The sequence below is a fragment of the Thermobia domestica genome, chromosome 1, assembly GCF_964235325.1.
Source record: "Thermobia domestica chromosome 1, izTheDome1.hap1.1, whole genome shotgun sequence".
NCBI classification, from domain to species: domain Eukaryota; kingdom Metazoa; phylum Arthropoda; class Insecta; order Zygentoma; family Lepismatidae; genus Thermobia; species Thermobia domestica.
Genome location: NC_137454.1, coordinates 46,115,819 through 46,129,603, shown reverse-complemented (window position 1 = coordinate 46,129,603; position 13,785 = coordinate 46,115,819). Strand labels below are relative to the sequence as shown.

The 13,785-nt window shown below is 36.3% G+C and overlaps 1 protein-coding gene across 1 annotated transcript in view; it reads left to right on the top strand.

The window, feature by feature from the left end:
* LOC145666031 (putative G-protein coupled receptor CG31760) overlaps positions 1-13,785 on the top strand; it is an 869,795-nt gene that overhangs the window by 252,623 nt on the left and 603,387 nt on the right. Inside the window, exon 2 of the mRNA XM_081733134.1 lies at positions 7,086-7,209. Within this exon, the coding sequence (XP_081589260.1) occupies positions 7,086-7,209 (124 nt within the window). The remainder of the gene's footprint in view (positions 1-7,085; positions 7,210-13,785) is intronic.

Here is a 13,785-nt window from a genome sequence, read left to right as displayed (position 1 = left end):
TGAAATGGTGGAATGAAGAAAGTGGGAGGAAACGGGAGAACCCCGAGAAAACCCACTCACACGGTGTTTGTCCACCACAAAGTTCACTTGGCGGGGGCTGGGATCGAACCCGAGACCCCAAGCACCAGAGGTGAACGCTCTACCGCTGAGCCACTGCGGCCCATTCAACATACGAGTATCAGTCCCCTAAATTTTCGTAAATAGCTATAAAGATAATCGTAAATTTTCCAAATAAGTACAGATAACGATCACTGAAGTTCATAATTATTTTTTTGAGAACATGGCCCTAATTGGTTATCGCATGACTACCTTTCCATTTCAGAAACATCACAGATTTCAAAATGGCGGATTTCAAGATGGCGGCGAAGGTTCATGATCTACTCTTCACATTCTTCTTTTGCCAATATGTGAAACTACCACCGTTTGTATTCCTCGATTTATCCATTGGGACCATTTACTTGTTAGATTGACTTAGAAGAGCAGAGATTACCCATTATGTGACTTCATATTGTCTAATGTACACAATTATGTAAATTACTCATTAATTTTCATTAATTTAACTTGAACTTATTAATAAAAGTTTGCTTCATCAATAAAAAATAAGTCATTTTGCCTTCAAGAGCTCCGTTATAGCTGGAAGGATTCTATGGTGTACGGTACATAATCTTAAAAGTGGGTCAGGGAATTTTTGCTCCGCTAGCTTAAACGGTGTGCACTCAACGCTTTTTTCTGTATCTTTATTTTGCCTCCCAAGGTTTTCCGAAAGCCTTTCAAAAGGGTTATGTGGGGTGAGGTTATGTGGGGGGGTGGAGAGAAGAAAGCAGTTCCCGTCCTCCCTTAATTGTTTCAATTGATCTGTTCAAAGGAACCATCTGATCATGAAGTCTTCTTTTAGTTCGAGAAGACGCAGAAGAGGCCAAATCAAAGTTCCTCTTGAGGAGGAGGTATTAAAACGCTGCTTGCCATGGGAACAACGGAGGGTTATGGGTGGTGGTACTCACGGAAAAACTGAAGAAGATCTATCGTAGAAGGAGAAACTTTTGCGAAGTTTTTTTTCTTTACTACTACTACTTTTTTATTTTATTTTTTTTTTTTTTATTTGTGAACTTCTTTTCGACGGCTTACTCAAGAGAGACCTTAACATACCCTAAGAATTTCGCGCTCGAACTTCTTAAAGAAGAAAAGCTATGTAAGAAGACAGGGTCACCTTCAATTTTCATTTGTAAAATACTTGCTATGTATATTCGGTCTAAACTAAACTTTTCCGCCCAGCTACAAGTCTATATAGGTTTTCGTAAAATATTTTAAATTGTTTTCTAAAACAATATCATTTTTTGTTTCTTCATTTGTTTTGCTCTAAAAAGTAAATGAAATCCGACACAAAAATAAAAAAAGAATGTTGTTGTACAGGGTGGTCCAAATTGTTTTGTCATTCGTTGTAATACCGTTGACAATATATTAGAATTTGTTGTAATTCAGTATATTTTGTAACAGCGATTTTGTTATAAGAAATTCTCTCTTTTTGATTAGTTAAATTAAGTTTCTCGTGCTGTATGGATAGGATGACAACTCTTTCAATGGACCTCGATTGGCCTACCACAAATCGAGACTTTACGACTTGCGATAACTTTATGCGGGGTAATATAAGAAAATTTGTTTACTAAGAGCGATACAAGATAATTCAACCGTTGAAGGAAGTTATTAAGGCAGCCTTTGCATTGGTAACTAAAAAGATAACGGTTCGTAAAGTATCACACGCAGGACATGTCTCTTCACCATAATATGTCACGCTTCGTAAAGTATCACACGCAGGACATGTCTCTTCACTATAATATGTCACGCAAGTGATGGTGCTCATACAGATTTTTTGGATTTATGATAGTCTGTGAATGGCAATGATATTGATCGTCTCAATCCTACATATATGACTAGTATTATTCTAGTGTTGTTCTCAGTGGCGTATTTAAGAGGGTTCCGTGTTTAAGTCGCCAGAAAATTTTGTTGCTATATTGAAGTAAATGAACATCTTGCAGAATTTTCACATTTCCAGAAGTAAAGTTAGCAAAGCCCCCTCTTAAGTACGCCACTGAGAACAACTCTAGAATAATATATAATAACAATTATGTATCATATTTAGTGTTCGTAAGTTCAAATTCATTTTTTAAGTTTTATCAGGAACTAGATTGATTATGAGTAATAAGTATACATTATTCAAACTGATTTATTTTGAATGAAACGGTATTCTTTTGTATTTCACAATTATCAGCTTATGCAACTTTCAACGTAACCTCAGAAAATTCTTCATTGCCCTTTCCACTTTCTCTTAGTTGTAGTTAATGTCTTAAAGACAATGACGGTTATAAAAATTTACAGAAAACCAGTGTTTGCAAAGTATGTGAGCAAATAGTTGTTTCCATTTTATGTTCTATGGTTGCTAAATGTAAATGACCTACAATGATGACACGAAAGACTTATCTAGAATTACCTTCTATTAGAAAATTGGGGGAATCTGTCATTAATTTGCTCAAGAACATTTTGCTAACACAGACTGGTTAACTTTTAAGCTTTTGATGTTCTTAATGGTCTTAGGTTATTCATTAACATTCTGAAAAAGGAGGAACATGTAGTGAACGACTTTACGGCAAAACGCATTCCCGAAACCCAAATGTTCCAACATTCCAACATCCAGTAAATGTAAGTACTTTGGCTTGCCTTATAAGGCGAAACTCCTTTAATGAAAACTTCTTGGTAACGGTTTTTCAGGCAAGAAACTGCGTTATGCATGATCACTTCAGATCTTGTATCTTTTGTTACTGAAAACATACTGTTGATTTCCTCGTTTCTGGAACATGGATAAAAGACTAAGGCATTTAAACGAATCATGAAATGTAACACAATTCAGCTTTTGACATCATTTTTTCTATTTTCCAACCTAATTTTGCTAGGAAACAGTTATTATTGTATTACTTTAAGAGTGCGGAAAGCTGGGATTAGCTAATTAAAAAAAAAAAAACTCCGACACATCAGATTGTATCAAATTTTCCCGGCATTGAATAGTGCTATATTCTACATGTGCTATATATTTATAAATAAGACCACGTATTTCTTTAAAACGACTACTACAAGCAAGCAAACGATATGCATCATCATCATCTCCAACAGGACACGTGATTGAAGAGAAATACTAGCGCTGCCACCACCCATAAAAAAGGTATAAAAGATGCCGCAAAACCTACAACAGCATCATTTTCAATTGGTCAACTCCCCACTCTCATAAGGGAACGTCATTAACTTTGAGATGCGAAAGAATCAATTGTGTTAGCATTTGATATGTTATAACTAGACGAATCCCAAAGTTATACGTGCTACCGGTCGGGATATCATGAGCTAGAACATATTTTGTAATGTAAAAGCTATTAGTTGGCAGAATAATTTGAGTCGGATTATTTGTTTAGAAACAGTTGGGTAGATGGTAAACTCGGCGAACAAGTATCCCATTAGTTTCAAGGGCACGCATTTTTGGAGTAAAAATGTTTGTCCCAGACAGGGTCCAACTCAAAAGTTTCAAATGGCAAGGGCAGTGAAGTAACACATCATTTGAAAGATGTTGCGAAATCAAAGATGGAGCAAATCTCGACTCTCTACGAGAACGCTATGAAAAATGACGGTGAGTCAAAATGTAAACAAAACCATAATTTAAAAAGTCCATGGTTACCCCTACGAGGGACACGAGGAAAGTTTTGAGACATGGGACTGGGTATGCAAAACTTTATTATAGCTATTACATTTTTTTCAAAGTATTCTCCATTACACACTACACAAAGTCACAACCTTCTGAATCAATTCTGAAAGCATTGACGCCACTGTAACTGCTCTGTGTAAGCAGTGACAGCATCTTCAGGGGAAAGAAATCTACGTCCACAAAGTATATCCTTCATCGTAGGGAACAACAAGAAGTCACATGGTGCCAGGTCATGTAGGGTGGATGGCTAAGAAGTTTAACACGACTGTCTTCAATGAATTCAACTGTGATGTTGAGCAGATGCAGTGCCATAATGTAGCATGATTCCCCGCAGGTCAGTTTTTGGTCGTCTCTCCTTGATTTTCTGGAACACTTCTGGAAGACAAACATCTATGTACCATCTCGCTGTAAGTGTTCGTTAATTTTCCAAAGAAATCGTGACCACATAGCCACTTGATAAGAAAAAATGTTCCCACCATTCTCTTTCCAGCACTTCGTGGGTGCTTCTGCGCCAGGAAACAACCACAGAGATGATTGGCGCTTTGTTTCGGGATCAAGTTTATGTTTCGTCAACAGTAACTATGTCTGACACCCTACCAGAATCACCATTCTTAAATTTTTGGAGCATGTCTTGACACCATTCGACACGAGTCTGCTTCTAAGCATGTGTCAAATTGTGGGGCAGCCAACATGACGAAACATTCCTCACACGTAGGTGTTCGTGTAAATGTTTGAAACACTCGGCGAACTAATACCAAGGGCACACTCAATGTCACTGTAGGTCAAACGTGCATCTTCCCTAATTATCTCCACGGCATCAATGTTTTCTTCCGTGACAGCTGTGGACGCCCTGCCACTGTGCACCTCATCATCGAGCGAGGCCCTGCCTTCTATGAATTCAGCATACCAGCAAAACTGTTGCACGTGATGGTGCATTGTCCCCAAATGGAATAGACAACCGTTCAAGATACTGTGATTCATTTGAAACATTTTTCTGGTCGTACAAAATCATTGCACGAAAATCTCTCCTTTCCAACTCTATGGCTGAAGCTCAATTAATGTCAAATGCAGCGACTTAGCAATACTGATCTTCCTAACAAATGACATGATTGTTACGAAACTTGTTGAGTTCACTTTAAAGGAGAGGAATTTCTATCGACGGAAAATTTCACTTCCTGCGTTCCAGTTGTCCATATCTCAACTTTCCTAGTGTCCCTCGTATAAATCGAAAATGGTGAGGCAAATGTAAAAACAGGAAAGCATATGTGGCATTACTTTCTAAGTACAACGATTTAAATTAAAAATGTCTTGTCCCAGAGCCTCTCAGGTGGGTCCAACTCAAAGTTTTCAAATGACAAGGGGGATTAAGTAGTACATCGTTTGAAAGCTGTTGTTAAATGAAAGAAGATGGAACAAGTTTCGGCTTATACGATAACCCTGTGCAAAATGACAGAAGGTAAAAACGTAAACACAAACTTAATTGAAAATTGTATAGACACCTTGAATCCAAGATGGCCGCTTAAAACTTATGTTGAAATTTATAGGTGCTCCAACCTGCTGAAGCTAGGAAAACTAAATTTGGGATGAACATTGATCAGTAAGCGTAGATGATGAAAAGGTACGAAATTTTCAAAAACGAGAATGTTGAATTCAAAATACCGCACTATGTATCACACGCATATCCAATAGTAGATGTCGACAGAAAGTCAAAGATGTATCGTCTGTAATCCAATATGGCTGCCATCGTGAAAAATGAGTTTGTATATAAAAGCTGACAATTATGTTACATCTGACAATCACAACTGACAATTATGATGCACCTTCATTCATTCGATCCGTTGAAATAAGGAAATCTACGAGTGAACCGACCGAAGTATAGAACTTGTTGCCACCAGGTGGCAGCTCTAACCGTTACCACTGACGATTGGAAACATCATAGAACGGAGACTACTATTGCCTTTTTTTATTTATTTACCATTCCGATTATTTCTTATTTCTTTATTATTCAAATTTCATTTTCTATCGTATTTGTATCATACATAAGTTAGTCTGTCATTGTGAACTCATCTTCTTGCATTTCACAACAGCTTTCAAACGATGCGCTACTTAACCCACCTTCCCTTCGAAACTTTTGAATTGGATCCTACCTAGGAGTGTGCGGAGGACCTGGGACAAGACATTTTTAGTTTAGAGCGTTGTACTCTTTCCGATTTATAGGAGTGACCATGGACTTTTCAATTAAGATTTTGTTTACATTTTGACTCACCACCATTTTGCATAGGTTGTCGTAAAGAGTCGAGACTTGCCCCATCTTCTTTCATTTCGCAACAACTTTCAAATGATGTGCTACTTAACCCCTTACTTGAAACTTTTGAGTTGGACCCGTCTGAAACCCTGCGGGGCACCCTGGGGCAAACTGTTTTACTCCAGAAAGTGTGACCTTGAAAATGATGGGATACTTGTTCGCCGAGTTTCCATCTACTCAGCCGTTTCTGAACAAATAACCCGGTTCAAACTGTTCTGCCAGCTAATAGATTTTACATTACAAAATATGTTCTAACTCATGGTAACCTACCCGGTGGCATGCATAACTTTGGGAATCGTCTTGTTATAACTATATCAAATGCAAACACAATTGTCTCGTTCGGACCTCACCGGAGCCAGTTCGTGACCTTCGCATGTTAGCCTGCCTGGAGCTCTGATGTTCATTGCCCACTCAGCATACCTGGAGCTTCATAGGACCTTAACGACTCCCTTTGCTTACGTGGAGCATTGGGAGATCCGAACTACAACTACTTAACTTATCTGGAGCTTTATAATTTCCTAACTGCACTTCTTAGCTTGCCTGGAGTTCTGAAGTATCCTTCCCTTGGCTGTCTAGGATTTGAGATCACCCATTTACCAAACAAGAATCTACTCAGAGAAAATTGTATTGACCTCTTCGGACGTCAATTATATATATTTGTAGATAACAACATTTTGGAATAAAATGTTGTGGGAGAAAGTCCAAAATCGTGTGTGCTAGTTATTCTACCTACTACTTGTTTTTAGCAAGGTATTTTTAGAATAGTATAATGAGATGGGAACAAGTTGGGTTGAGTTTTGTAAAGTCTAATATTGTATAATTTTCACTTCACGTATTGGCGCTACGTCTTTCAACACGGTAACTCTGCAATTTTTTTGACTCATGAAAACACAATCACAAGCGAAGTATTTTTCTTTTCTTCTTTTGGCGTGAAATGTTTAAGATTTATTAACACAGACCGAGTATGAATCTGAAATTATTCTTAATTTCTTATCCTACTTGTACGAAGTTCTAATTAATGTTTTGTTTTCTTTTTAGGGGCACCAGTGGTATCGATATTGATCTACGCCGAGTGGACATTGATCAATGTCCGCTTCCGCCTGGAAGTACGCAGCTCAATATCTTCCAAAATTCCGACAAGTGCAAGAAGAAAACAACTCAGGTAAGGATTCCTTTAATACAACTATTTCAGTCAGCCTGTATCAAAAGAAAGTGTTTATTATTTATCACTTGCATGGTGCATTAAAATTGATATCAAAACTGCCCTTGAGGAAGGTAAGAGAATAATACACTAATCAGGAAATGTAAGATACTTCCTTTACATATAGTTCAACTAAAGATTGCAATTTCTTAACTCTCATCAAATAACTACATTTTAGAGGATAATTACATCTATTCAATTTTCGATCCCTGGTGGTAGCACTCGGTAGATAAAGTGTTACACCTGGGCAAGACATCCTGGGCGAGGTTTGCCTGTGGGTGTGAATTTCTCATTCACTCACATTTCGGGATAGTACGTAGCACAATGGTCCCAGGTTCCAATCTTCCTTTCCCATCCTTTTATTCTTTCCCAATTTCCCAAACAATGTGATCGCCGAAGGACGTCATCCCTTGGTCATCTTGTTACGTGACGGACTAATACAGCATAGTTGCCTAAAGTCCAAAAATGCATTACGTAAACCAAAACCTTCTATTTAATGTTGAAAGAGCGAATACATTAGCTACTCTCAATACAAATTGTTGAAGATACTGTTAGGTATTGAAGATAATATAACACAACAAATTAGCAATCTACATCTACCAGGCAAATATTCGCCAAGCAAAATAAAGCTGAATACAGAGTCCATGAGTATTTTAATGTTAAAGCACTACAAATGCCTCATAGTCCCCTTGTTATCAGACCTGTTAAAACTTACCCCATAGATAATGTAGTTACAGTTGGACAATCATAGTAAATCAAAATCTTGCTGTGTGTTTTGAAGTACGTTCTTCATTTGAAACTGGGACCAGAGTTTACATTTCGATACAGAAATTCGTGGTTCGGACCTCAGTTTAAAATATAGGTCTTCAATGATTACAACGGGCGTCAATGATTACAACTAAAATTGAATACATTTTTATACTTCCACCTTAGTTCACCGAGATTCTTTACTTTAATCTATCTATTTCATTTTTAATCTTTCTGATAGTGATTATTTACTAAATGGATTTAATTTATAAACAAGTAATCTCTGTCTTTTAAATTAACCTATACTAACTCGGTTGGTTGGGTTAATGTTCCATCTCAGGATCAACGCTGTATGAAGCGTGGATCTGTACCCTAACTGGAATTCGAACTACATGAACTTCCATCAGAGATTTACTTTCGTGTATTCCTATTCTTTGTTCAGGGGAATATCACTAGTACGACGTATATTCGTGACATAAATTCTATAATCTAACCCTAACAGGATATATTGCGGGAACCTATCTTTTACAATGATAACCCGCATACTATAAGGACAACCCAGTGTGCTATACTCAATAGCCGCCCTCTGCCCTGGCTTGTTAATTATCCGTAACTAATCCCTAACGAGTATGCATTAGACATTATATAACTGCGCCTGACCACCACCCGAACTGCGACAGCGACCATCACCAAGCTCGCCAAGGTCTACAGTTAACATGCTATACCATAGCATTCGGAAGTATTCAGTATCTGTTCGACGAACTAGCACAAAAACAACTATTTGAAAGGTTACTCTGGGTAGTACATGCACTATTAACTTGGATACTGTATGTTTTGGAATACCATGTACAGCATGTCGAAAATTTGTTATAGAAACCATGTTTATATCGTATTATTATCTTCTTCTTGTGTACCAACTTCTGACTAGTTTTATAATTAAATTCCCACTTGTTGTTGCGGCCGCGGTGGCTCAGTGGTAGAGCGTTCACCTCTCGTGCATGAGGTCATTGGTTCGATCCCAGCTAGCGCCAAGTAAGCTTTGTGTTGGACAAACACCATATGCATGAGTTATCTCGAAGTCTCCCGTTTCCTCCCACTTTCTTCGTTCCACCATTTCATTCATTTCTCACCATCTCCTTTAGCCTAGCCGGCATAACAGTGGCACATAAAACTTAAAAGAGAAAGATCCTACTGGTTGTTCTTGAGTGCTCTTGAGCAAGAAGTTTCGAAAGTTACAAGACACCCTTTCTACGACGAAAGGGATAACGTTAAAGTAGATCCGACTTCACCTCTATAATTGAAACTAGAGCTTTATATTTTAGAGTACTTCGGGTCTAACCGCATTCTTCATCCGTCATACTGCATCGATGCTACATTTTGTAGATCTAAAGAAAGTCATGTACCTAGATTATAAAACAAGTAGGAGGATTTTCTCATAAATACAATGCTGTAATAAGTTTTTTTGTCCATTAATGCTTCAAAATCTTACACTAGGAAACTGTTATAATCGTATTAGTAATAGACCCTATACATACCATCTAAGCCACAGTATAAAAGTCAGTATAAGAACGTTTTGTTTCAATTCTAAGATAATAAACTATTTGCACACAAAAAAATGCTTGGGATGATGACGGTCATTTTCATTAAAATAATGAATTATCTCATGAAAGTCAGATACGAATAACAAGCAAAAGAAACAGAAATAAATTAAGCAATTGGTAAACGTTTCACGAGGTATAGGTACGCGTAGTAGCCCTTTGGGTTCGTAGAGGAAAATGATTGTGTAAACAAGTATTGTTCATATTTCAACGTCTAATGTTAAGCAAAAGACAAAGAAGAATGCTAAATAGGTAATCATTTGTTAACAAATGTTTAGTTTTATCTTTCAAGAAATTTAAGAAACTTCAGAAATGTTAGCTAGCACTCGATGGTCTGGAAAAAAAAAACGAAATAACGTTCAAAATAAATCCTGAACCAGAATGATTTCAATTATAATCAATGCACATTACATTTACTCAGTGTCTAACACGTTACTTTTTAACTTCGAATTAACATTCAAAAGATTTATCCCATGTATTGCTCATGGATCTTATTTCACTACAAAAATTTTAGGATTGATCCAAAAAAAAATGGATCAAAAGATTGCGACCTTGGCCAATAATTAGTTTTTGGATCAGGACCACAACATTGTTGAACGGCCCCTAAATCGAGTTTTCGTATTTTCTACTTAATACGCACATCAAACCGAATTAAGTGATAGTTTGGCTTTATCTATACTGTATGTAGTTCTCCAGATACAAAGCGAACAAGAAAAGTTTTGATTGAATGAAATATATTGGATCTTGCATCAAAAGCCACAACTAGCACAAAAACAACTATTTGAAAGGTTGCCTCATTTTTGAATAGCCCCTAATCGACTTTTCGTATTTACTGCGGAATAAGCACATAATACCGAGTTAAGTGAAAGTGTTGGTTTGACTACACTATATGTGGTTCTCCAGATGTAAGGCGTACAAGAAATTTTTTGATTGAAACATATGGATCTTTTGATCCAAACAGGCAATTACTGTCTTTTTCTTAACATTTGTGATGAAGTTCAGCCATAAATTTAATGACCAATAACTAAGGAACCAAAGGTCTGCACAAGTCTCATGTGTACTAAGCGTGCCAAGTCCTTTCTCAATGCGATGTTCGATTAAGATGAGTTAGATAAATTCTCCATGAAATACACTGTAGTTGGATTGATTTTTTTCTTTCGGGTAAAATCAAATACAAGACGAAAATAATAGATTTCACTCGCCGGCATTTAAACTGCTAGTAATAAAGAATACACATTCCGTGTGAGTGATTTGAACATTTCTAGCGCTTTTACTTCATGACAAGTGAGTTTCGTTTCACGATTGTGAAACTTGCGTAAACTTCCAAACTATGTGAATTCGATATTGCAACAGATCTATAACTTCCGACTGCAATAGGGGGATAGTGAGGGATGAAACATGTTACATATGAAACTCTTTTTTCCACTTTCTGTCTTAGTAGATAGATAGAGAAGAACATTGAATATTTTTTGAAGACTCTGAATCGATTGATAATAACCGTTTGTAGCTATCAGTTGCAGTTTTTGTTCTATGGCGATCAAAGTTCAATTTCAAGTTCTCAGAATTCTAGAAACAATGTGATTTATCCTATTTCAATAGGAGCTTAACGGTAGTAATAGAACTAAACCTGTTTCTAAAAACTGCTTCACGATATCTGTGACCGTTTTTGCTCAGTAGAGTTGATAGCGGGAGTACAAGTAAATTTTTAATACTTCATATTTTAGTAGAGTAATACGGGTGGAAATATTATCTTTCTTGAGACTTTGAATCCATTAAAAATAAAACGCAATGTATTACTGTTTTTATTCTACGGCCATCAAGTCGAAAGCGGAAATGCTTTACTTCTACCTCTTCCGTATACAGTAATACTACACTACTATAGAGCATTATTAACTAGTGTGATCCTAATAAATCTGAAAAACATCATCAGTTTTATCCTGAGTAATTTATATTATGGTGATGATTTCATTTAAAATATTAAACTTTGGGGTTTGGTCGGTCAATTTTTTTCTAGAAGATAATGACGACAGAGTTTTCATTAAATGCTGTAGAGTAGGAAACTCACTGAATATATTACAACGTGAACTCTGTACATAGTCAATAGGCTACACTTCATTTTAACTGCTTCTGTACATCTACGCAATAGCTAGAGGTAATATGAACGTGGATATTCCATTACATTAAATCAAAACTTAGTCATATTTCTTAACAAAATACGTGTAAAAAATGTAGAAGAAAATGCAGTGAACCTCGACTTCCAAGGCCATGTGTATGGTATACACATCTTCCAAATAGGTCCCATGTGGCCATGCCAAGCCATCTTTACGATGTCGTATATTAACGTTTCCGTGACTTCGGCCGTTAATTCCCTCCATAACAGGGCAGCTAGTGTGTTTGCTTCCCATCTTCCATCTCTCTATAAATAAGGGGAGAAAGTGATAGGTGAACACGCACTGAGCGCCACCTAAAATATGATGAACAGAAAGTGAAACTTCCAGTAAATGTGGATGGAATTTATTCTCTTACAAACTTCCTCAATCAATTTTTATTTTCATTTTTTGTTGTCGTTAGTGGATTCAGTGTTTTCTTACTAATCATTATAATTTATTTATTTATTCTACAGTACACCATTTGTAATTAAGTTTAATTGGCTTGAATCACTTGAATGAGTTTCTATTTCTCAGAGAATTTCAGTAGGAAAGGAAAACTTTTCATCGTACACCTTATTTACTTTAGAAAAGAAAATAAATAATTTTATTATCTAATAACTGAAAAATCTTATTCAAAGATTACGTGGGGGACGCGGTGGCTCAGTGGTAGAATGTTCACCTGCGGTGCTTGGGATCCTTGATTCGATCCCAGCTCACGCCGTGTGGACTTTGTGGTGGACAAACACCGTGCTCATGGGTATTCTCGGGGTTCTTCCGTTTCCTCCCACTTTCTTCATTTCACCATTTCATTTATTTCTCATCATCACCGTCTCCTTTAGTCTAACCGGCATAACCTTGAGACGTAAAACTTTCATTTCATTTCATTTTTTTTCAAAGATTACGTATACAGAATGAACATTTATCTTGATACGTCATGTGGCTAAGCAGTTAGCGTACGCGCCTCTGGCATGAAAGATCTGAGTTCGATTTCTTGCGGGAGCTCATGTGGTTCAGATTCTACGTTAAGCTGTAAGTCCACTTCTCATATAGTCTCGCTGCTGAAAGGGGCGGTAAACTAAAAACCAAATCAAATTTTCATATGCACTTGAAACTTTTGAACTAATAGACCCAAAGGATGAAATTTTGTACTATGCAAAAATTTTGAAATTTTGTATTATATATGACATTACATAAGGAAGTGCATACTTCAAACATGCATGTAAGACAGGTAAAATATATGTTTTGAGTTATTTATGCAAAAGTTAAAGTTTAGGTTCTAAAAGTCGTCATCTTAATTATATCGCTATACAGTTATTTTGTTATGGCTTGAGACAAATATGCCGCTATAGTTACTAAATTATTTTCTTTTAGAAAAAATAAACATAAGCAATTCTACCTATAAAAAGATTTTTAACATATTTATTCCTCTGAATAATTGAAGACCTCGGGAGATGATAATGATACCTCACACTGACATGATTCTGAGATACAAGGTGTTGAATGTTTGGGTACTTAGTGACACTAATGAGAAACCTATAAGGAAAATATACATTAACGGTCATAAACTATCGTGTTTTGACTGGTTTTTCATAAATTAGACGAAATATTTTAGTTCAAATATATCTATTATTTGTAAATAACAATAAATTACTATAACATAAAGTTGTAGGTTATCACTTTTTACGGTAATAAAATGAGAACGCTATAACATAAAAAGAACAATTTCCTGTGCAGACACCTTGTAATTTTGGACTATTCTTTAGGTGTTTAAATTAGCATTCTTCTTGTCATCATCACTATAATCTTACCAAACTTAAATAAACTTTGATATATGAGCAACACGCGTGTAGTGGGATCATTAACAATACTTCAAAATAAGATACATTTAAAAGACACGCCATTTTATATTATTTGTGCTAACGAAAATATGATAAATCGAAGATAAAAACTAGTTAAGACATACTGAACAACTGTTACTTAGTTATCAATGATACGTTAATTAGCAATGAGCGTATTTTAAATCCCAATGTCGTCGAAAGTTT